A 24,938-nucleotide genomic window follows, 5' to 3' on the forward strand; every position below is an offset into this window, starting at 1 on the left:
ATCAGTAGTATCATATTGTAAATCAACTATATACATCTATTTTTCTTTAAAATGATGGGCTGGTACTCAGATTATCTTATTCTTTAAAATCTCTCTTTCTTCTCTTTTGTCTGCTCTCCCAACTCCACCTCCAGGTTTCTACCTTGCAGTCTTTGGCCCGAATGGCAAATGTAGTTTAATGAATCTCTCAGTGAAAAAATAAGAAAAAGATAAACAGGATGCTTTCGAAAGCTCATGATGCAATCACAAGGATCCGCCCAGGTGGACAGTCTGCACAAAGGCACATGACCTTGTCCTGACCGAGGGGCTTGGTCACTGGCCAAGGAAAATCCCTGACTTTCTTTGCACTGGCCCCAGGGAACATTGCTCCCAAGTAGAAGTGACAGGAAGTAATATGGGTACACACTTTTCCCCGAAAGAGTCCCTGGGGGTGAGGGAGGAGAGGGAGGGACAACTTGAGAGAGTGATGTTGACATACATACACTATCATGTTTAAATAGACAGCTAGTGGAAGCTGCTGTATCACACAGGAATTCAGCTGAGTGCTCTGTGATGACCTAGAAGGGTGGCGATAGGGGAAGGAGTGGGAGAGAGACTCCAGAGGCAGCGGATATATGTACGTGCTGTGCTGTGCTAAGTTGCTTCAGTCGTGTCTTACTCTTTGTGACCCTATGGACTGTAGCCCGCCAGGCTCCTCTGACCATGGGATTCTCCAGACAAGAATACTGGAGTGGGTTGCCATGCCCTCCTCCAGGGGATCTTTCCGACCCAGGGGTTGAACTCATGTCTCTTTCGTCTACTGCATTGACAGATGTGCTCTTTCCCACTAGCGCCACCTGGGAAGCGCAGATATGTACATACTTATTCCGATTCTTGTTGTACAGCAGAAACAAACACAACATTTTAAAGCAATTATACTCCAACTAAAACTAAATTTTTAAAAATTACCTTATATACCTATAAAGAGAAAGAGTCCTGTTTTCTTGAGGGGTGTAGTGAGGGTTACTAGTATTTTCAAAGTGAAAGTGAAGTCTCTCAGTCGTGTCCGACTCTTTGTAACCCCGTGGACTGTAGTCTACCAGGCTCCTACATCCATGGGATTCTCCAAGCAAGAATACTGGAATGGGTTGCCATTTCCTTCTAGAGGGGATCTTCCCGATCGAGGGATCGAACCCGGGTCTCCCGCATGCAGGCAGACGCTTTAACCTCTGAGCCACCAGTATTTTCAAATGGCCCGCCAAACGGAGGGGTAGGGCACCAGCCTTCAGGCTAGACAGACTTGGATTTGCAGTTCTCACCAGGTTGATTCCTAGCTGGTTGACCCTGTGCAAGACTGTCTTAAACTATCAGGGACCTCAGTTTCTGCATCTTTAAAATGGAGGTAAGAATGCCGATTTCCTGGGGCTGCTCTGAGGATGAAATGAGGAGATAAATAAACGCAAAATGCTCAGTACTATCATGTCACTCAGGGCACTTCCCTGGTGACTCAAGCGGTAAGGAATCTGCCTGCAATCCAGGAGCTGCAGGTTTGATCCCTGGGTCAGGAAGATCCCCTGGAGGAGGAAACAGTAGCCCACTCCAGTATTCTTGCCTGGAGAATCCCATGGACATAGGAGCCTGGTGGGCTACAGTCCCGTCCACGGGATCGCAAAGAATCGGACACAACTGAAGCGACTTAGCACGCATGCACGCATCACATGACTCGTGTGCTCAGCAAACTGTATTGTATAAAATAAAGTATTCATTCAACGAATGTTTTTGCCATATAAATGCTAGGGTGGATGAAACAGAGCAGCCCCTGCTCTGTGGAGCTTACAGGTCAGTGGAACAGATAGTCATGGTGTAACCACATGAATAAAGAAGTACAAATTGCACCAAATACTGAGAAGGAAAAGTCCAGAGAACTAAGAGAACATATAACCAGGGCCACCTAATCTAGTCACTTTTTAACCCAGATGAAGTTACTACAGACGTCATGGACTGTTTTTGTTTTTCACTCAATGATAAGAGAATTCTTCACGCGAACAATACGCTCAACATTTTGCAAAGAACTTTTCATAGTTGAGATGTTTATGTGGTCTGAAGCAGAGAAGATGATGCTCATTTAACAGAGATTAAAACTAAGCTGTAGAGAGGTTATGTAACTTCCTTAAGGCCAGACAAATCACTGAGGGCAAGCCCAGAGATAAGATAAAACCCAGAGGTCCTTTGCTTCCGCTTCCGCATCTATTGCTTTTTCAGTATCGCATTTTTTTCAATTCTGAAATGTAGCCTATTTTCTTCTTTTGAAAATGTTGAAATATAGAGTTTATTTACAAAAAGCATGGGGAAATACATGTGCATGGTTTAAAGAAGCCCTATGTAACTACTACTCAGTCCAAGGAACAGAATTTAACATAGCCCAAAAGTTCTTTTACATATCCTTCCCCAGAAGTAATTCCTGTGCTAATCTTTTAACAACTCCTTTGTTAATCATTCATTCTTTTACCTTTTAAGAGTCTTTATCAACTATGCATCTCAACAATATTATTGCTTGTCACTAATAAAATATTAATAGTTATTAATAATAAAATAGTATTGCTTGTTTATAAATGGTATCCTAGATTATGTTTTCTTCTATAACTTGCTTCTTCTTTTCAATGTTTTGTTTTTGAGATTATTCATACTGATGATGCCTATACCTCATTTTTAAAGATAAATAATATTCCCTTGTGTGGTTACACCACAGCTTGTTTGTGCACTCTTAGGTTAATGAGAACTCGGGTCATTTCAGTGTTTTTCTGTTGCAGTTCTTCTTTTTCCTTTGAAAGATGGATAAATTTGTTTTTATATAAAAAACTCTGGAAGATGTTACAAGATTTGTGAATTTAAATTTCAGTCCCTACAACCACAATATCAGTACTATATGATAGAAGTTCTAGCATTTATTTTGAGTTTACCATCAGCCAGGAACTTCACACACATTTTAAAAATTTAATTCTCCTAACATTCCTATTTGATATGTATTATTATCTTTTAGGCAGTGAAACTGAGGTTTTGGAGGTTAGACAATTTGTGCTGTGCTAAGTCACCACTTCATTCGTGTCTGATTCTTTGTGATTCAGTGGACTGTAGCCCACCAGGCTGCTCTGTCCATGGGATTCTCCAGGCAAGTATTCTGGAGTGGGTTACCATTTCCTCCTCCAGGGGGTCACCCAGGGATCAAACCTGCATTTCCTGCGGCTCCTGCATTGCAGGTGGATTCTTCCTTGAGCCACCTGGGAAGCCCTCAAAAAACAACCTGTCCTTGTGACCATGACAGGACTCAAACCTGTAATCTTCTGATCCGAAGTCAGATGCCTTATCCATTAGGCCACACAGCCACCAACAATGACAAGACAGTGACTTTGTAACAAGAAAAAAAGGTAATGGAAAGAGCCTGCTGAAGTGTTTTCAGTGTACTGAAAATGTACAGAATGTCTATCTTCCCACAACAACCACAAAATTTTCCAAGTGTATGGAGGAAATTCCCTCGTGATCCAGTGGTTAAGACTCTGCACTTCCAATGCAAGCAGCATGGGTTCAATCCCTGGTCAAGGTACAAAGGTCTGCACAAAGGCACATGAACTTGTTCTGGCCCAGGGGGTTGGTCACTGGCCAAGGATAATTCCTTACTTTCTTTGCACTGGCCCCAGGGAACATTGCTCCCAGGTAGAAGTGACAGGAAGTAATATGGATACACACTTTCCCCCAAAAGAGTCTCTGAGGGTGAGGGAGGAGAGGGTGGGACAATTGAGAGAGTGATGTTGACATACATACACTGCTGCTGCTGCTGCTGCTAAGTCGCTTCAGTCGTGTCCTACTCTGTGCTACCCCATAGACGGCAGCCCACCAGACTCCTCCATTCCTGGGATTCTCCAGGTAAAAACAATGGAGTGGGTTGCCATTTCCTTCTCGAATGCATGAAAGTGAAAAGTGAACGTGAAGTAGCTCAGGCATGTCCGACTCTTCGTGACCCAAGCGCGGAGCCCTCAAAAAGCTACCCATCCCCTTGCGACTGTGGCAGGACTCGAACCTGCAATCTTCTGATCCGAAGTCAGACGCCTTATCCATTAGGCCACACAGCCACCCATTAAGCAACTCAGCTAAGGCTGTTAGGAGAGTCAAAATGACAGCCCAGTCTAAATCTAACATTCTGGTTCCTTTCAATTCACTCCAGGACTTAATACTGTACTATGCCTGCTATGGAGAAGGCAATGGCACCCCACTCCAGTACTCTTGCCTGGAAAATCCCATGGAGGGAGGAGCGTGGTAGGCTGCAGTCCATGGGGTTGCTAGGAGTCGGACACGACAGCAATTTCACTTTCTCTTTTCACTTTCATGCACTGGAGAAGGAAATGGCAACCGACTCCAGTGTTCTTGCCTGGAGAATCTCAGGGACGGGGGAGCCTGGTGGGCTGCCGTCTCTGGGGTCGCACAGAGTCGGACACGACTGAAGAGACTTAGCAGCAGCAGCAGCAGCATGCCTGCTATGCGGGAGACCCGGGTTCGATCCCTGGGTCGGGAAGATCCCCTGGAGAAGGAAATGGCAACCCACTCCAGTATTCTTGCCTGGAGAATCCCATGGATGGAGGAGCCTGTTGGGCTACAGTCCATGGGGTCGCAAAGTGTTGGACACGACTGAGCAACTTCACTTCACTTATGCAGTAATAAAAACCAAATGTAATGGTGGACTATAAAATCTATAAGTATCTACTATATTTTTTAATATTCGTGGCTGTGGTAAAACACACATAACGGGATTCCTTGACGATCCAGTGGTTAGGACACTGTGCTTCCATTGTAGCGGGCATGGATTCGATCCCTGGTCAGGGAACTAAGATACCAAATGCCTCGCAGCTCAGCCAGACAAGAAACCAAAAACACCACACACACACAACATAAAATTTACCATCTTAACTACTTTTTAAAATCTGAAGTACTTTTAAATTGAGTAGTGTTAAGTACATTTACACTGTTGTACACTCCTCTCCAGACCTCTTACAGCCATTCTTGTATATATCATCTGGGGCACAAGGGCAGGATTTTTCTCTAGGGCATGTCCTTGGGTGGAATCACATGGGTTTACATATGTCCGACTTTATCAGTTAAGGTCAGGCTCTTTTTCAAAGTTTGCATCAGTTTATACTCCCATAGGCATTTAATTTTGTTTTAAGTATTACATGCAAATGTTAAATTTTATTTTTAAATTCCAACACAAAAAGATCAAAAAGACAACACAATGAAAAAAATCTGTCCCCTAGTCATCTTATTGTCTCCCCACAGATAATCAAAATTATGTTTCTGGTGATCACCCTTCCAGAAATATGTTTTTGCATATATTTCCCCCTTTTACAACAACAGTTTGTAGCATTCTATACATACTTTTCTGAAGCTTGTTTGTTTCTCTTAACAAACATTATAGGCAATATAATTTGGTCTCTGGAGCAGGTTGCCTGGATTCATATCCAGCTTCATGCTAAACTCATGGTGGTTTTGATTAGGTCATTTAATCTCTCTGTGTCTTATATTACTTATCTGTAAAATGTGGAACGAATCCTAACTTATAAGGCCTTTATGAGAATTAAATTAGTTAATATGTGTAGAGCATTTAGAATCCTGCCTGTTAGAACTGTAACTGTTGTCAGCTTAATCATATCAATGCTTTCTCATTCTTTTTTATGGCTGTCTTATAGTCCATTATATAAATGTATCCATTTATTTTAATCATAATTGATAAACATTTAAGTTGTTCAGGTATGTTTATAGCACAGCAATAAATAACTATCATTTCCCACTCACACAGGTGAGTACATCTAAAAGATAAACTTCTAGAATGGAACTGCTGGGTCAAAGGCATTTAGTGTAGCTATCATTTTAACGGATATTGACAAGCTTTCCTTCATGAATACACCACACGCTCTCATATATATTTACTTAAAGGGATATAAAAAATTTAGACTAGAAGAACCCTAGGTAAAGCTACTTTACTGTTCAGATGAGTCAGCTGATGCCAAGAGAGAGGAAGTGACTGGCATAGGTTTAGTGGTGGAAATAGCACCAAAACCCTCGCAGCTGTCTGGATTTAAGAGTCCTTAAAACGCTTTAAAGTCCTTGTTGTTCAGTCGCTGTTCTTAGTCGCTCAGTCATGTCTGACTAAGTCCTCGTTAACATTTTATTATGTTGATGCTGCAGTTTGCTTACATAATGGTAGTAACTTAATATCTAATTTCTCAATATTCGTTCCGATTTTTCTCCTGGGCTATTTTTCTACCCTGGATAGATCATGTGCGCTACCAAGTGACCCTTGGACAATCTGACCGGCTTGAGGTTGACCAAGTGACCGATCTGCCCTCGTCTTTGAATATGCTGGACTTGGTAAACTGTCTCTAGGGAATCAGAGTTCCGCCAAGCACTCCTAAGAGATCATTTAAATTACATCAAGGGAAATGAACCAAAGCATTTGCTCAGTAATCTTGCCGAGACCAATACCGCAAGCTGGTGGTTGATTTGTAGTATATCTTTTAGACTGAAGGAAGACCGCCCCTTGGTAGCGAAGCCGTCATTGGCTGGTACGGCTGTCAATCACCAGCAAGATAAATACGGAGAGACCGGTGGCTCTTTCCTCAGGACGTCCTGGACCGCGTGGTGTGGCGGCAGTTAGGCTGCGCGAGTCGTGCCAGAGAGAGTCTCTGCGGTAATGTCGTTACGCCTTACTAACTGGAGTGGAAAGTAAAAGGGACCTCTCCTCCTCCATCCTCTTTTCTCCCTCCCTGCCGGGCAGGCGTAATGGCGGAAGTCGCGGCGACTGGCGCCGGCGGAGAGGCTATGGCGGCAGTGGCGGCGGGGGAAGGCTCCTCGGGCCCGGTGGGCTTGCCTCTAGGCCGGGCCTTCTCGAGCTACCGGCCCTTCGAGCCCCAGGCTTTGGGTCTCAGCCCGAGCTGGCGGCTCACCGGCTTCTCTGGCATGAAGGGCTGAGGCTGCAAGGTCCCCCAGGAGACGCTGCTCAAACTCCTGGCGGGACTGACGCGACCGGAGGTGCTGCCCGCGCCGGGCCGGGGCCTGGTCGGAGGCCTTGAAGAGACGGCCCAGGAAGCCGGTCTGCCGGTGAGGGCGGAACCCAGCCCTCCCTTCCCCACCCTGGGCATTGGGATGGACTCCTGCGTCATACCCCTAAGACACGGGGGCCTGTCCTTGGTGCAGACCACCGACTTCTTTTACCCGCTGGTGGAAGATCCCTACATGATGGGGCGCATCGCATGTGCCAACGTGCTGAGTGACCTTTACGCGATGGGCATTACTGAGTGTGACAACATGTTGATGCTACTCAGCGTCAGCCAGAGTATGCCTGAGGAGGAGCGAGAAAAGATAACACCACTCATGATCAAAGGCTTTCGGGATGCTGCCGAGGAAGGAGGGACTGCAGTGACTGGTGGGCAAACGGTGGTAAACCCTTGGATTATCATCGGTGGAGTTGCCACTGTAGTATGTCAACCAAATGAATTCATCCTGCCTGACAGTGCCGTTGTTGGGGATGTGCTCGTGTTAACTAAACCCTTAGGAACCCAGGTTGCCGTCAATGCCCACCAATGGCTGGATAATCCTGAACGATGGAATAAGATAAAGATGGTGGTCTCCAGAGAAGAGGTAGAGCTGGGTTATCAGGAAGCCATGTTCAACATGGCTACCCTCAATAGAATTGCTGCCGGGCTGATGCACACGTTTAATGCCCATGCAGCCACAGATATCACTGGCTTTGGCATTCTAGGTCACTCTCAGAACCTTGCAAAACAACAAAGAAATGAGGTCTCCTTTGTCATTCATAATCTGCCCATCATTGCCAAGATGGCTGCCATCAGCAAGGCCAGCGGGCGCTTCGGTCTCTTGCAAGGAACCTCAGCAGAAACTTCTGGGGGGCTACTGATTTGTCTGCCAAGAGAACAGGCAGCTCGCTTTTGTTCAGAAATCAAATCTTCAAAGTATGGAGAGGGTCATCAAGCCTGGATCGTCGGTATTGTGGAAAAGGGAAACCGGACAGCCCGGATCATTGACAAGCCTCGCGTTATTGAGGTCCTACCTCGTGGGGCCACTGCTACTCCTCTTGTTCCTGAGAACTCCAGTGCCTCCTCTGAGCCTAGCTTGTGAGATGGAACAGCAGAAGTTGTTCAGACTGTACAGCCTTTGTTCACAAGCATGGACCATCCGCTAGAGTTGATTTTAGGAAGAAATTTCCAAAGAAGGCTGCCTGCATAGTAGTTCCAGCTGCTCTTCCTAGGTGATTTGAATCAGCCCATCAAAAGCTGCACATTCCAAGGCCAGAAGTAACATTTTGGACTTCTGGGGGGTCGGGGGATGTATATTTGGTCATCTCTTGAGTGGAAAAAGCAGAAACCCCCCCTGTTTCCTCTTTCCAAGAGCAAGAGATTACTCAGATTTGAGATATTGGCACGGGGTTAATTGATTTCTGCACAGGGAGTGAAATTATTTATTAAAATTGCAACAAAATTGCAAAATGAAAAACACTTAGATCAGAAATAAATAAGTTTGGACCAATACTGTTGATAAATTGAAATTGTTATGAGAGATTTAAATACAATGTCAAATTCTTATTAGATTACTCTGAAACACTGGCTCTTTCCTACTCTGGACAAGAATTGAGCAGCTTGTCCAATGACTGGGAAAGGAGGACCTCCAACCACCTTACTTGGTCTCTGTTAATGACATCTCTCTCTAAACCCCTTTAAGGACTGGGAGAGGCAGACCAAACCCCAGAGACCAGGCTTTGGTGGACATTAAGATGTTAAATCTTGTGTTGAAAATTCCTGGTGATTTCATCAATAAAGCAATTTCTAGTGAAATAATTTTGTTGAAAATTCTTCTGGTGAATGTATCTTTGGAATTATTCATCTTTTACAGTTTTATAAAATGAACCAACGTAACATTTGGTGTTGACAGCAAAGGATCATGAACAGTCATAAATTCCAAGGCCTAGAGGGTGGGAGAGGAAATGGCAAAGGAAAGGTGTCAGCCTTTCTTGGAAGATGGAAAGTGGGTGTAAGAGGGGTAATTGACTTAGAACAGAGGAGGCCAAAGTATAAATGCCTTCAGAAGGACTTTCCTGGTGGTCCAATGGTTAGACTCCAAACTTCCACTGCAGGGGGCATGGGTTCCATCCCTGGTTGGGGAACTTAGACCCCACATGCTGTGAGGTGTTCAGTTCAATTGCTCAGTCATGTCTGACTCTTTGCAACTCCATGGACTGCAGCATGCCAGGCTTCCCTGCCCATCACCAACTCCCAGAGCTTGCTCAAACTCCTGTCCATCGAGTCGGTGATGCCTTCTAACCATCTCATCCTCTGTCATCCCCTTCTCCCGCCTTCAGTCTTTCCCAGCATCAGGGTCTTTTCCAATGAGTCAGTTCATATCAGGTGGCCAAAGTATTGGAGCTTCAGTTTCAGCATCAGTCCTTCCAATGAATATTCAGCACTGATTTCCTTTAGGATTGATTGGTTTGAGCTCCTTGCAGTCCAAGAGACTGAACAGTCTTCTCCAACACCACAGTTAAAAAGTTGCAAGGTGTGGCCCCCCCCCCTAAAAAAATGCCTTCAGAGTTGGGGAACACTTAACAAGAAGCAAAGGCTCCAAATATACCAAGGAAGATGGGGTCAAAGATACTGGTTAAAAGTTTATGTGTAGGGTAATTAGATCTTCACAGTTGTCAAACATCTCCCCACACTGTGTCATACAGCCACATGACTGCCTCTCACCTCTGTAGGTAAAGGGCAGTTTGGTCTCTGGAAAATGTGAATTTTAAAAATACTATAAAGTTGGGGACAATCAGCAGAGCAGAGGACAGGGAGCCTCACCAAAAGCAAGAATAAAGACAAAAATGAGATTGTCCAGTCTGCTCTCTCAGCTTTGGTATTAGAAACACTGGGAAGCTTATATTGCCTCTGCCTGGCACAGGTGGAAGGTACTTCTCTGGAGAAAATAAATCTGTCTAGGGGAGAAAAACCTATAAATACAAACATTTAGGGAGCCCCCAGTGAAAAATCCCTGTACCAGGAAGCCTCCCAGTTGGAAAGCTTCACTTAAAAAGATTCTTTTTAATGCCTCATTGTCAAATAGGAGCAGTAAAGGATCACCAGACATTTGAGGCAAGTTCCAACTGGAAAGAAGTCAAAGCAAACAAACAAAGACTTTAAAAAAGAGACTATACAGGTAGCAAAAGAAAAAAAAAGGAATAAAAGAAGAAAAAGCAGCCATTGAAAGATAATAAGAGAGCAAAGCACTTAGAATATAAAAATACAGCTAAAAATCTTTAGTATATGTGCTGCCGAAGCGAGCACAGAATACAGCTAAAAATCTTTAAATTCAGTAGTTTTTGTTATTTATTTGGCTGCACTATAAGACATAAGGGATCTTAGTTCCCCAATCAGGGATTGGAAGCTTGGAGTCTTAACCACTGGACCACCAGGGAAGTCCTCAGTAGAAGATTTAGAAGGTAAAGCTGACATTTATCAGAAAGGAGAACAAAACAAAAAGATGCACAATGAAGGGGGAAAACAGGAAAATCAGAGATGGGCCAGGAGGTTTAACAAATAAGAGTTCCAGAAAGAGATAATAAAGCATATGAAAGGAAGAAAACAAAGAATTATACAAGAAAGTTTTATGAAATTTAAAAATTGTGTCTGTTAACATGCCTTTTGAATTCCCAGCACTGGGAGTGGAAAAAGGCCTACATTCATTTTATTATTAACTATTGTTAAAATACCACAGATTAAAAGACCATAATAAAAACAATAGCAAATGCTTATATAATACTCTTTGCCAGGCACTGTTCTAAAAGCTTTTATATGTATTAACTTCTGTAAACTTCCAACAACCCCATTTGCAAATGAGGAAACTGAGGTGCAAGAAGACTGAGAAATTTGGTCAAGGTTGCACTGGCAGTCTACTAACTAAACGGCCTGGTTCCCAAGTCCATACTTCCAATCATGGTGAGCTCCTAAAGCTTCTGGGAGGAGAGGAGATCACAAAGGTTTGGTATCAGACTTCTCAGCAGTGAACTGGAAGCTAAAAGACAATGAGAAAGTGCTTCCAAAATTCTGAGGGTAAGTGATTTTCTCTGTGTAATTCTATAGCCATGCTTGCTTTTCCAAAAATTTTTAGACGTGCAAGGTATTGAAGTGTTTTCATCGCATTCACTCTTTCTTAAGAAACTGCTGGAAGATGTGCTCCAGCAAAACAAGGGAGCAAACGGAGAAAGAGGAAAAACACGGGGTCCAGGAAATGCAACCCAGCCCAGGTGAAAGGTGAAGGGAGCTCTCAAGGTAAGAGCTGTCCACCAGGCACAGAGAAGAACCAGCTCATGCTGGAGCAGAAGCTTGGAAGGCTTCTAGGAAAAGGAAAATGGAACTGATAGAGTACTGATATGTTTAATTGTGTGAAAAATTGTATTGGAAGGTAATCGGAAGATGTAAAAAGAATTAGTGATGATTACATAGGAAATTGGGGCTTCTCCAGTGGCTCAGCAGTAAAGAATCCATCTGCAATGCAGGCAACTCAGGTTCAATCCCTGGCTTGGGAAGATCGCCTGAAGAAGGATATGGCAACTCACTCTAGTACTGTTACCTGGAGATCCCATGGACAGAGGCGCCCATCAGGCTGCAGTCCGTGGGGTCGCAAAAGAGTCAGGCTCAACTGAGCAACTAAACAACAGCAACAACATAGAAAATTAGCAAATTAAAAAAAAACTGAGGCAGTTATCAACTCTAGCCAAAAATAAACAAAATGTAATGTATCAACAATAAATAGATAAATTCAATCAGGTTTTCTCAGAGCTCAAAGCTCTCAAATTACTTTCCACAAAACCCCTGCTTCATCTCAAGGCACTTCATCTCACTGCACACTCACTGCCTTTCTCACTGAACTCTAGCCCAGTAGCCTTTCTATGACTTCCCTGGTGGCTCAGACAGTAAAGCGTCTGCCTACAATGCAGGAAACCCAGGTTCAATCCCTGGGTTGGGAAGATCTCCTGGAGAAGGGAATGGCAACCCACTCCAGTATTCTTGCCCCCGCCAAAAAAAGGGGCTCAAAGAAGTATTTGGACTTCCCTGGTGGCTCAGATGGTAAAGCATCTGCCTGCAATGTGGGAGACCTGGGTTCGATCCCTGGGCCAGAAAGATCCCCTGGAGAAGGAAATGGCAACCCACTCCAGTACTCTTGCCTGGAAAATCCCATGGATAGATGAGCCTGGTAGGCTATAGTCTGTGGGATCGCAAAGAGTCAGACACGACTGAGTTACTTCTCTCAAACAAATCGAGATCCTTTGTTCTCCATCTCTCTATCCAACTGGCTAACTCTCAGTCCTAGCTCAGTTAGAATAAAATCTCTTCAGAAAAGCCCTCTCTGACCTCAGCCAACACCCGGCAACTCTCCAACTCATTATCCTATGTATTACCTTTCATGTGTCTGCGTGCTCAGTTGCTTCAGTCATGTCCAGCTCTTTGCGACCCAATGGACTGTAGCCCACCAGACTCCTCAGTCCACGGGATTCTCCCAGGAAGAATACTGGAGTGGGTTGCCATACCTTCTTTCAGGGGATCTTCCTGACCCAGGAATCAAAATCGTGTCTCCTGCATTGCAGGCAGATTCTTTGCTGCTGAGTCACCAGGGAAGCCCTTTCTTGGCTTCTTAGATATTTCGTTTTTTTTATTTGGCCATGCTGGGTCTCAGTTTGAGGTATGTGGGATCTAGTTACCCAACCAGGGATCAAACTCAGGGCCCCTGCATTTGGAGTTCGGAGTCTCATCCACTTGATTATCAGGAAAGTTCCTTCTTAGTTTACTTTTTAATTGTCCCTTTCTGCAAGTGTGTAAGCTCCAAGATGGCAGAGGACGTTCTATATCCCCAGCACCTGTACAGTGTCTGGCCCACAGTAAATGCTCAGGATATACTGAATCAATGAGTGAGGGAGTGAGACACACTCGGGACTCCAGCACCCTCTGTTATCACACTTTCCTTGCTCTTAGTGTCTCCTAGTGGTGGAAGTTGGTACCACCAATCTCTCAAGACAAGGCTTTGGATAAGAAATCTGGGCCTTGGTTTTGCTTACCAAAGAACACGACTCTCTAACTGGTTTATTTTCTTGCTTGGGCTCGACAGTAGAAAAGGGAAGGAAAATGACTGGATGCTTCCCTGGCCTGGGTCCTCTTAGTTAACCTAGGAAGGGTTAGGGGGTTGGAAGCGAGGTAGGCATCCAATTATTCCTTGAAGAGGGCCTGGGCAGCAAAGTGGAAGTAGCAGGTAATGGGAGGTGACAGGCCTGGGGTGGAAATCAGAACAGAATCACAGGTATAAACAGAGGTGTAACAAAGGTGAAGGAGGATGTCCCTGGTGGTCCAGTGGTTAAGAATCCTCCTGCCAATGCAGGGGACATGGGTTCGATCCCTGGTCTGGGAAGATTTCACATGCCACAGGGCAACTAAGCCCATGGGACACAACTACTGAGCCTGCATACCTGCTCCACAACTAGAGAAACCACAGCAATGAGAAGCCCGCATGCTGCGACTGGAGAATAGCCCCTGATCACTGCAACTGGAGAAAGCCTGAGGGTAGCAATGAAGACCCAGCACAACCAAAAATAAATAATAATAAAGAAAAAGCAAAAAAAGTTTTTCTTAAAAGGTGATGGAGAGAAAGAAAGAGGAAGAAAAAAGGAGCCAAAGAAAGAAAAGAAAAAGGAGAGGACATTGAAAGTAGAGAGAGAGGAAGATGAAGAGGAAGGACAGAAAGGACAGAAGGAAAGGCAGTGCCAGGCAACCTCAGCAGATACTCAGGCGTGTGTGAGCTGCCTCCTCTACTCCGTGCTGAAGAGCACTGGGGGCTCTGGGGAGCTTCAGCCTTCGCCCTTCCGGATGATCTCGAGTCTCCAGACCTCTCTGGGTCTCAATTTCCTCATTTGTAAAATCAGATCAGATCAGTCGCTCAGTCATGTCCGACTCTGCGACCCCATGAATCGCAGCACGCCAGGCCTCCCTGTCCATCACCAACTCCCGGAGTTCACTGAGACTCACGTCCATCGAGTCAGTGATGCCATCCAGCCATCTCATCCTCTGTCGTCCCCTTCTCCTCTTGCCCCCAATCCCTCCCAGCATCAGAGTCTTTTCCAATAAGTCAACTCTTTGCATGAGGTGGCCAAAGTACTGGAGTTTCAGCTTTAGCATCATTCCTTCCAAAGAAATCCCAGGGCTGATCTCCTTCAGAATGGACTGGTTGGATCTCCTTGCAGTCCAAGGGACTCTCAAGAGTCTTCTCCAACACCACAGTTCAAAAGCATCAATTCTTCAGCGCTCAGCCTTCTTCATACAGCCATACTCACCTATGGCAGGCAAGTCATGGAGAGGATCCCATGAGATACCCTCCTCTAAATGTATGTATAGATCAACTCAAGTACCAGGTCCTGGGAAACAAAAGCCTGACACTGCTTTTGTTCTCCAGGAGACCGGACTGAGGGTAGATCTAGAACAGGGTCACCAGTCTCCCCCAAATTAAAGTAAGAAGTGATAAGTGCCATGGCATAAGAATGAAGGAAGTACTATATAAAACCAAATTCTGTCCTTTTGGAGGAAGTTTTGGAAGGCTTCCTAGAGGAGGCTTTGAAGCAGGGCTCTACAGGATGGGTGGAATTTGGATTTGGATATGCAGAGAACGGGGATGGGCATTCCAGAAGAAGGGGAATGGGTGAGCAAAGGCAGGGAGAGTGGATTTCAGTCTGTGTGTAGGGGAATATGGCCAGATAAATAGGTTGGCGAAGGACTTCTAAGGGTGTTGGGGCCTCTCTGGCCTGACAGGGCTAGGCTGGAGTTTCTGAAAAAGGCTCTGTTATGACTGCCCCTGAAAAATTTATATGCGTGCATGCTCACTCACTCAGGTGTGTCTGACTCTTTGTGACCCCATGGACTATAGCCTGCCAGAATCCTCTGTCCACAAGATCCTCCAGGCAAGAATACTGGAGCAGGTTGCCATTTCCTCCTTCATAGGATCTTCTTGACCCAGGGATCGAACCCACGTCCCTTGCACTGGCAGGCAGATTCTTTACCACTGCACCAACTGGGAAGCCCATTTTAATTTAGCAGCACCCTTTCTCCCATTCCCAAGTTCAAAACCAATAAGGCCTACAGATCTACCTCCAATAAGAACAGCACTGGGAATCCCCTGGCAATCCAGTGGTTAGGACTCTCCGAGTTTTCATTGTCAAGGGCCCAGGTTCAAACCCTGGTCAGGGAACTAAGATACCACAAACTGCTTAGCAAGGCAAAAAAAGAAAAGCAAAGAGAACTGAAGTAGATTATTGGGACCCAGCCATGGACAAAATACATATTGTCCTGGTCCTCCTAGCACACTATGAAGTGTCCTTGGAGGCCACCTTGGCTAGATCCCCATTATACAGATAGGGAAATCAAGGCTCAGAGAAGAGAAACAGTCTTCCCAAGGGCATTGGCAGGTAGGTTCCCAATCAGTCACCTGAATCCTAGTTTCCATCGCTGTCTGTTGTCTCTGGGACCTCTGACTGGCCCAGGTTCCCCTACCTGGACACCACCTTCGCATACAGGCCTTTGCTGCTTTGTTCTCCAGCTGCTGCGGTCACTTCCACTCCAAGTTTTCCCAAAGAGCCTTACTGAGACCAGTTGCACCTGTTTGGCTCTAGCAGGGAAGGTGGCTAAACTCTTGAGTGGTACAAGGGTGTATGTGTGCATTTACATGTTTTAAATGTGTTACATGCTGTCCTGTTCCAGCAAAAACAAAGTTCCGTCCACTCTGTCATTAAACATTTATTAGCCGGCAATGGAGAAACACCTTTGTTTGTTTGTTTTAGCTGCACTGCCCAGCACGTAGTATCTTAATTTCCCGACCAGGGGTGAACCCAGGCCCCCTGCAGTGGAAGCAGCGTCTTAACCACTGGACAGCTAGAGAAGTCCCGGTTGGTCTCTAGAAGATGATGTCGTGGAAGCAAAGAACTTGGATGTCCCTGCAGGATGCTTTGAAAGAGCTTTACAGCTCTGCCAGGGAACCTCCTGGGGGGTGGCGGGGGGATGGGCAGAGGCAGTCTCAGTGAGAGTGCCTCCTCCTTCAGATCAGTCTCCAAGGACCATTTGACCTGTGAACTCTAGAAGTCCTGAAAACCTGACTCTTAAAAAATCTGCGATGCAGAGGACTGCCGAGAAAGTTGCTCTCCAAGTGGCGTTTTATATTACAGTAAGAGTTTGTCTTCAGGCTAGAGAAGCTGGGCTTCCCAGGTGGCACTAGTGGTAAAGAATCCGCCTGCTAGTGGAGGAGACACAAGAGATAAGGGTTCGGCCTTTGGGTCAGGGAAGATCCCCTGGTGTAGGAAATTGCAGTCCACTCCAGTATTCTTGCCTGGAGGATTCCATGGGCAGAGGAGCCTGGCAGGCTACAGTCCATGGGGCAGCAAAGTCAGACGTGGCTGAGCACACACACAACTGGAGAAGCTTAGTAAACACCAGGGAAGGTGCTAGGGGTGGTGCTTGGCTCCTGAAACTTTCAGTACCCAGATCCATAAGGCAGCTCAATGCTCCAAACTTCAGACCTGCTGGACATTGCCTGGATGTTTTGCCTAGATCTCAGACTTAACCTGTCCCAAACTGAATTCAGTATCTTCCCACCTACCACAACTTTAGGTCTTCTATGTCCTCATTTCAGCAAATAACAAAACTATTCATCTATTTACTCAAGCCAGAAACCTAGGAGTTACCCAGGACGCCCTCATATCTCCTACCTCCCATATCTAAATTCCATGTTGCCTAATCCAGTAGCAAATTCTGTGCTCTCATTTTACCCAGCTGCTCAGCCGCATCAGATGTCCACTCACTCTGGAATACTTTCCTCTCTTAGTGTCCATAACTTCACACTCTGTCGATTTTCCTCCTATCTCACCTTCTCTTCTCTTGTTGTTGAGTTGCTCAGTCATGTCTGACTCTGTGACCCCATGGACTGTAGCCTGCCAGGCTCCTCTGTCCATGGGATTTCCCAGGCAAGAATACTGGAGTGGGTTGCCTTTTCCTATTCCAGGAGATCTTCCCGACCCAGGGATCAATCCTCCTCTCTCTCGCATTGGCAAGCGGATTCTTTACCAATGAGCCACCAGGGAAGCCCTTTTCGTCTCTTCTGCTCAACTGCTAAATGTCAGAATACCCCAAATCTTAGTCTTGCCTACCTAGATTCTTGTACTAGTTATTCTTCTTGAATTCCCAAACTTTAAGTAGTGTTTAAATGACAGAGACTACCAAATCTGAATTTCCAGCCCTCATCTTGCCTCTAACCCTTAGGCTCATAAATCCACCTGCCAACTTGATGTGGGTCTTCACTTGCTTTGTCCCAACCACACTTCCGATGCCTTTTGTGTTCCATCCTGCATCTCATTTTCCTCATCCCAGTATTAGTCACCATCCATCCGCCAAGCTGCCCAACACTCAAAACCTGCAAGCCATGCTTGATTCTACCCTTTCTCCCATCTCACTAGGTCAAAGCCAACAAAACGTATAGGTCTATCTCCAGGATATGCATCTACTTCTTTTCATCTTTACCCGCCATCAACCCAGGTCAACTCATCAACGTCTCTTGCTGGAAAACTGCAGTAACGCATCTCCCTGCTTCTTACTCTTGCCCTCCTCTGGTTCATTCTTTTTAAAACTATTTATTTATTTTTGGCTGCACTGAATCTTTGTGAGGGCTTTCTCTAGTTGTGGTGAGTGGGGGCTACTCCCTAGTTGCCATATGAGAGCTTCTCACTGCAGTGGCTTCTCTTGTTGTGGGGCATGGGCTCTAGGGCATGTGGGCTTCAACCGTTGCAGCACAGGCTCAGTAGTCATGGTGCACTGGCTTAGTTGTTGGCTGACATGTGGAATCTTCCTGGATCAGGGATCGACCTCGTGTCTCCTGCATTGGCAGATGGATGCCACCTTATCTTCTTAACCACAGCACCACCAGGCAAGTCCTTCCTCCAGTTCATTCTTAACACAGCAGTAAAAGGGTTCAGAAATACGAAATATGATCATATGGCTCCCCTGCCTAAAATCCTTCAAAAGGTCCCCACATACTTAAAATCCAAAATAAAATAAAATATGAAATAAAATCAATGGTTGATTGATCTGATCTGATCTCTTTTTACTTCTCCAACACCACATCCCACCATTATCCCCCTTGTTTGTTCACAGCATTCCTGCCACACTGGAACTCTTTTTGCATTTAGAACATGCCAAGAAGGCAATGGCACCCCACTTCAGTACTTTTGCCTGGAAAATCCCATGGACGGAGAAGCCTGGTAGGCTGCAGTCCATGGGGTTGCTAAGAGTTGGGCATGACTGAGCGACTTCACTTTCACTTTTCACTTTCATGCATTGGAGAAGGAAATGGCACCCCACTCCAGTGTTCTTGCCTGGAGAATCCCAGGGACAGAGGAGCCTAGTGGGCTGCTGTCTATGGGGTCGCACAGAGTCGAACACGACTGAAGCGACTTAGCAGCAGCAGGAACAAGCCTTCCCTGCTTTAACCACTGGTGTTCTCTCTACCTAGTACTCTATTCCCCTTGATTTTTCTTTAATGTTTTTAAAAAAATATTTATTTGACTGCACCAGGTCTTAGTTGCAACATGCAGGATCTTTGATCGTCATTGCAGCATTTGGGATATTTAATTGCAGCATGTGGAATCTAGTTTCCGGACCAGGGACTGAACCTGGGCCCCCTGCATTGGGTGTGCAGAGTCTTAGCCACTGGACCACCAGGGAAGTCCCCTATTCCCCTTGATTTATTAATAATTACTCAGGTTAAATGTCAATTTATCAAAGACAAGTAACAAAAACAAAACCCTAAAAGTGGTTTGACCAATAAAGGGATTTATTATCTTATATAACCAGAGTCTTAAATCAGGGCATCTTTGTAACCTATTTTAAAATAAGTGGCTCAGCAATGTTATCAAGGATCCAGGTCCTCTCTATCTTGCTATCTACCATAGTACTTATCACCATTTGAGACAATATACCCACTCCAGTGTTCTTGCCTGGAGAATCCCAAGAACGGGGGAGCCTGGTGGGCTGCTGTCTATGGGGTTGCACAGACTCAGACACGACTGAAGCAACTTAGCAGCAGCAGCAGCAGCAGTGTAGGAGTTAACCCAGATTCTGAAGCCAAACTGCTTAAATTTGTAACCTGGCTACCACTTTACTAGCTGTAGAGTTAAATTACTCAATCCCTCAGTTTCTGTATCTGTAAAATGGAGATGATGATTATAATATTAACTACCTCAGAGGGCTGATTTGAGGACTGAATGAATAACTGTGAGGATTAAATACGTAAAATTGAAACAGCTTCCCTAGTTCCCCTAGAGGATGAGATGGTTGCATGGCATCATCGACTCAATGGACATGTGTGTGTGTGTGTGTTTTAGTGGCTCAACCGTGTCCGACTCTTGGCGACCCCACAGACCGCAGCCAACCAGGCTTCTCTGTCCATGGGATTCTCCAGGCAAGAATACTGGAGTGGATTGCCATTCCTTTCTCCAGAGGATCTTCCAGACCCAGGGATCGAACCCTGGTCTCTGGCATTGCAGGCATATTTTTTACCTTTTAGGTTACAGAGAAGTCCTCAATGGACACGAGTTTGAGCAAACTCCGAGAGAGTGAAGAACAGGCGAGCCTGGCATGCTGCAGTCTATGGGGTCGCAGAGTCGGTCACGACTGAGCGACTGAACAACAACCCTAGTTCTAGTTCATTCCTCAGGCTCAGTTTTATCCTGGAGACATTCCTGTATCGTTTTAATAAACTTCCCTCTCTCCTTTAAACCATTCGTTTCTGGGGTTCGCCACGAGGCTCCCCGCTCTGTCATTTCGCTTTGGCGCCATCTGGCGCCCCAAAGTGAAATGACGCGCTTGCGCTCTCCAACCTCTGCCCTTTGTCTCTTCCCCTGGTCGAATCTGGTACCTGTATCTTTAAGGTTCTCGGTCAAGACTCAAGAATTCAGGGGCGGGAGCCAAGGAACGCCCGCTTGAAGTCCTCTCAGGTTGGTCCAGTCCGGGTAAAGGGAGGGATTTAGCGAACTCCACATAAGTACTTGGTCTTTCCTTCAGCTCCGCCCCCGTGAAGCAATCACAAACGCCTGTGATTGGTCAGGGGCTCTGGAGGCGGGGGCTCCGAGCTTGGCTCCGGGTTCTCCCGGACGGTCCCGGCGGCAGCTCGGTGGGCGGCATGTCCGCGAGTGAAGAGATGCGTGGAGGTGCCAGAGGAGAGAGCACTACTGCTACCGGCCCCTTCAGCTTCAGCTCGGAACCAACGCTGGAGGACATGTAAGCCGTCCTTGCCCAGCATGAGCTGGGGAGATCGCCCCTCCTCCCTCCTTTCGGGTAGGGTCCCTCCACGTGTTCGGAAAAAAAGGCTAGTAGTGGCAGTGCTCAGGTTCTAGTTCTGGGGGCTGACCGCAGGCGAAACTTCTAACCTTCTCCTCTGCAAAATGGGCTTAACTATACACATCTGAGGCAGGGGACCTACCGGAGTACGGTGATGCTTCTGCCCTGCCTCTGCCCTCCAGGAGCGGGAGGTAGGATGGGAGCAAATGTAGTGTTGAGACATCGAAGACATTTCTTTCTGGAGGAAATCCAGGAGGGCTTCTTGGGGGAAGTGTCCTGGGGCTGCATTCTGTAAAATCAATAGGATTTAGATATGCAGAAACAGGGTTATTCCAGGTGGAGGAAAACTGCAGAAGCAGCAACAGGAAATGGAATAAAGAAAATGAGGGTATTATTCGATTTCGATAGTTTAGGGTCTGTGTAAGGATGCACCCATTTTACAGATGAGAAAACCAAATCCTCTAAAAAAGAGATGACCTGTTTAGGCCATCCAAAGAATTAGTTGCAGAATCCTCTCTGACTCGCATGCCCCCATTGCATCTCACTGAGTACCTGCCAGGGCCCTGCATCTCCTCCCCCATCCCCTAACCTTGGACCTGGACTTCCACCCCTTTCTCCCATTCTAGCCGCCGCCTCCATGCTGAGTTCGCTGCTGAACGAGACTGGGAGCAGTTCCATCAGCCTCGAAACCTCCTCCTGGCCTTGGTGGGGGAAGTGGGGGAGCTGGCAGAGCTCTTGTGAGTAGATGACAGGTTTTCTGGAAGAGTCTGTTGAGGAGGGGAGGGGAGGATTCATTTGACCATCAAATATCCATGGATCCAGTTTCTGCTCCTCACTACCAAGCTCTTCTGTACCTGGTTGCTGGGCATCCAGAGAGATGACTTATGGGTCTGCTGCCCTTTAGGGGCTCCCAGTCTCCTGGGAGAGAAAGGCGTAAAAACAGCAAGGCAGATCCAGGTCTGAGAAGGGGTGGTGGGAACCTTCCTATACCTCTGCCTCTGAGGTAGAAAGGCTGGTCTTCTATAGAAGGCATTCCAGAGAGGGGGAACCACATTTGCAAAGGTAGTGAGATGGAAAAGGGCGAGTTAAATTCAGTGAGAATGTAGGAATTCAGCGATAATGTAGGATTCCTTTAGTGTAAGCTTCTTGACAAAGGGTGAGGGTTTTGTATCTGTCTTGTTCTCTGGTGTGTCTCAAGTACCCGACACACAATAAGTACTCAATACATATATCTCTTGTGGCTGCGGAGGAGAGGGGTAGGATAGGAACACAGAATGGTAGGATTTGGCTGGGAAGTAATGGAGTTCTGGACAGAACACCTGACCCGATTTGAGTGGTAGAAAGATCACTGTACCTGCAGAGTGGATTTGATCCCCTAGGAGAATTGTGTCAGGGGAGATCAGTGAGGAGGCTGGTGTAGATGAGGCAAAATGTGGTGAGGACTAAACCAGGGTAGTCTCAGGGGCATGGAGAAATGACAGCACAGATGTGTGGGAGGGCAATCCATTCATTCATTCATTACAGGTCCATGAGCACCGTCTGGGTGCTAGGTCATCTAGAATCAAGATATGGTCTTGAACAAGATGGATACGCTTACAGTGCAAAGAGACTGACAATAAATAAGTGAACTAACTTTAAAAGATATGGAATTGTGACAAGTTCTAGGAGGCAAATAACACGAGGTGTTGAGAAAGAAAGTAACAGAGGGAAAAGGCTGTTGTAAGGAGGTAACATTTGAGCTGAGACCTGATGGGAAGCATGGGTGGGGTAGAGCATTCAAGGTTGAAGGAGCAGAGTAAGTGCAAAGGCCCTGTGACAGTTTGGCCTGTTTGCAAGACAGACGAGGCCAGAATGAGTGGCTTTAAGGGGGCGGGGGGGCCGGGTGAGAGGGAGCATGGTGGATAATGACATTGGCAGAGACAGGAGTCATTTCATGCAGAACCTGGAGGGCGAGGTAGGAGTTTGGATTTTATTCCAAAAACAGTTGGAGGAGTTGTCATTTTTGTTTTTGGCTGTGCTGGGTCTTTGTTGCTGCATGTGAGCTTTCTCTAGTTGCAGTGAGTAGGGTCTACTCTCTAGGTGTAGTGGCTTCTCTTGTTGCAGAGCATGGACTCTAGGGCACTTGAGCTTCAGTAGTTGCAGTGCATGGGCTCACAGTTGTGGCACATGGGCTTAGCTGCCCCTATGGCATGTGGAATCTTCCCGAACTAGGGATCGAACCCGTGTCCCCTACATTGGCAGGCAGATTCTTAACCACTGGACCACCAGAGAAGTCCAGCTGGGGGCGTTTTAAGCAGGGGAGGGATGAAATGTAATTTGTTCTTTTAAAAGATGGTATGGTAAGAAGCAGAGAAGGCGATGGCACCTCACTCCAGTACTCTCGCCTGGAAAATCCCATGGACGGAGGAGCCTGGTGGGCTGCAGTCCATGGGGTCGCTAAGAGTCAGACACGACTAAGCGACTTCACTTTCACTTTTCACTTTCATGCATTGGAGAGGGAAATGGCAACCCACTCCAGTGTTCTTGCCTGGAGAACCCCAGGGACGGGGGAGCCTGGTGGACTACCATCTATGGGGTCGCACAGAGTCGGACACGACTGAAGCGACTTAGCAGCAGCAGCAGCAGCAGGGTAAGAAGAGAAGATGAGTTAGCAGACTTTTGCAGTGGTCCAGGTCTAAGGTTTAGTCTGGGGTAGAAGTGACTGGGGGTTGGCAGGTAGGACTGGGTCCCAATAAGTGAAATGTCCTCTCCTTGGCTTAGGTAGGGACACAGAGGTCTGGGTGAATCATCTGATGAGGTGTCTTCCCCACCATAAGGAGTCCAGGGCCCAGATGGGTTGACTTGTCCTGGAAGAAACTTCCTAGGAGGTGGGAGTTCACTGCTTCAAGGTGTGGGCTGATCCTAAGAGAGGTGGAACCCACTGTCCTAGCTGTGTGTGCCTGTCTTGTGTGTTCTGTCCCCAGTCAGTGGAAGCCTGATGAGGAGCCTGGGCCCCAAGCCTGGTCCCCCAGGGAACGAGCAGCCCTTCAAGAGGAGCTCAGTGATGTCCTCATCTACCTGGTAGCATTGGCAGCCCGCTGCCGTGTAGACCTGCCCCAAGCAGTGCTCTCCAAGATGGACACCAACCGGCGACGCTACCCAGCGCATCTATCCCGTGGTTCTGCCTGCAAGTATACAGACTTGCCCCAAGGGGCCACCTCTGAAAACCAGGCCGTGGGGCCTGCAGACCCTGCCTCTGAGTCCACAGGTCAGGTCTCAACCTAGAAACATGGGCACAGAACCTGCAGCTCAGCATGGCCTCTGAGCAGCAGAGGGTGCCTGGCCAAGGTACCTCATTCTAGTTCTTTCCTAAGAGGTCATGGACCTGGGGCTACACTTCTTGAGGTCTAAGGCCCCAGAACCTCCAGAGGATAGCCTCCTGTTTTTTTCTCCCTCAATAAAACTTTTGGTTACCACCTTCTAGACTCTTCCTAGGGTAAGCCGGGGAGGCTCTGTCTCAGTCCACGCTGGAGAGGGGCACCTGGAATGCCTGGGAGCCCAACTCCCATGTTTTTCTATTGTATCTCCCACCTGCAGAGCAGAGAGATCTGATTTCTAGAAAGTTCCCTGTCTGATCTCATGTAAGTCCCTTCCCCTTCTCTAAATAAGATCAGAGGCTTTATGTAGTGTTGGATAGGAGCCCAGATTCTGGAGCCAGGCTACCTGGGCTCAGATGCCATCTTTGGTACTAGATGATGTTCATTATGGAGCTTCTCAGGTGCTGTTAGTGATAAAGAACCCACCTCCCAATGCAGGAGACATAAGACACACAGGTTTGATCCCTGGGTGGGGAAGATCCCCTTGAGGAGGTCATGGCAACCCACTCCAGTATTCTTGTCTGGAGAATCCCATGGACAGAGGAGCCTGGCAGGCTACAGTCCATAGGGTTGCAAAGAGTTGGACACGACTGAAGAAACTTAGCATGCAACACGATGTTCATTATATTTTTATCATTCTGTACCTCCATTTCCTCATCTAAAATGGAAATAATGGTATCTACTTAGTAGGGTTGTAAGGTTTAAATAAGCTATTATATTATAAATAGAGTGCTGGACTTCCCAGGTGGTGCAGTGGTTAAGACCCCACACTTCCAATGCAAGGGGCCTGGGTCTGATCCCTGGTCGCGGAACTAAGATCCCATATGCCACATGGTCAAAAAAAAAAAAAAAAAAAAGTAGAGTGTTTAGGACAGTGTCTGGTGCATAGTAGGTAGTTGTTAAGTTTGCAGTTGTCGTTATCAGTTTGCTCTTTCAACTCAAAACTTTCAGGGGCCCAAGGCAGGAAATATCATGTTAAGGCCAGCCTGGGCCTAGGGCTGAGTCCCAGGCCCCAGTCTTGTCCATCAGACCCCAGAGCTGTGAGAGCCCTCTGCCGCTCTCCCTTGGCCCGCAGCACAGATCAGGGTCAGGTCTGTCTGGTGTGGAGCAGAACAAGGCTTCTTTTCTTTTGGACCTTAGA

The 24,938-nt window shown here is 46.6% G+C and overlaps 2 protein-coding genes and 2 non-coding genes across 4 annotated transcripts; 2 read left to right on the forward strand and 2 right to left on the reverse strand.

The window, feature by feature from the left end:
• Nucleotides 1-3,289: 3,289 nt before the first annotated feature.
• TRNAQ-UUG lies at nt 3,290-3,362 on the reverse strand. The gene has a single exon. It is a non-coding gene; the product is annotated as a tRNA-Arg (tRNA).
• Nucleotides 3,363-4,033: 671 nt separating this feature from the next.
• Nucleotides 4,034-4,106, reverse strand: TRNAR-UCG. Its single transcript has one exon. It is a non-coding gene; the product is annotated as a tRNA-Arg (tRNA).
• A 2,501-nt stretch (nt 4,107-6,607) lies between these two features.
• SEPHS2 (selenophosphate synthetase 2) lies at nt 6,608-8,876 on the forward strand. The gene has a single exon (XM_006080961.4). The coding sequence runs from the start codon at nt 6,808-6,810 to the stop codon at nt 8,161-8,163; it is 1,356 nt and encodes a 451-aa protein (XP_006081023.2). The 5' UTR covers nt 6,608-6,807; the 3' UTR covers nt 8,164-8,876.
• Nucleotides 8,877-20,233: 11,357 nt separating this feature from the next.
• Nucleotides 20,234-23,896, forward strand: DCTPP1 (dCTP pyrophosphatase 1). Its single transcript, XM_006070438.4, has 3 exons — nt 20,234-20,381; nt 21,068-21,178; nt 23,405-23,896. Exons 1-3 carry the CDS (start codon nt 20,284-20,286, stop codon nt 23,703-23,705), a joined length of 510 nt encoding a protein of 169 aa, XP_006070500.1. The 5' UTR covers nt 20,234-20,283; the 3' UTR covers nt 23,706-23,896.
• Nucleotides 23,897-24,938: the final 1,042 nt, after the last annotated feature.

This window comes from Bubalus bubalis, chromosome 24, assembly GCF_019923935.1.
Source record: "Bubalus bubalis isolate 160015118507 breed Murrah chromosome 24, NDDB_SH_1, whole genome shotgun sequence".
NCBI classification, from domain to species: Eukaryota; Metazoa; Chordata; class Mammalia; order Artiodactyla; family Bovidae; genus Bubalus; species Bubalus bubalis.

Excerpts from the sequence above, each read along its gene's own strand:
- DCTPP1 (XM_006070438.4), top strand. The coding sequence starts at position 20,284 with ATGTCCGCGAGTGAAGAGATGCGTGGAGGTGCCAGAGGAGAGAGCACT. Across the intron at positions 20,382-21,067 it reads GAACCAACGCTGGAGGACAT|CCGCCGCCTCCATGCTGAGT; the intron begins GTAAGCCGTCCT and ends CTCCCATTCTAG. Across the intron at positions 21,179-23,404 it reads GGGGAGCTGGCAGAGCTCTT|TCAGTGGAAGCCTGATGAGG; the intron begins GTGAGTAGATGA and ends TTCTGTCCCCAG.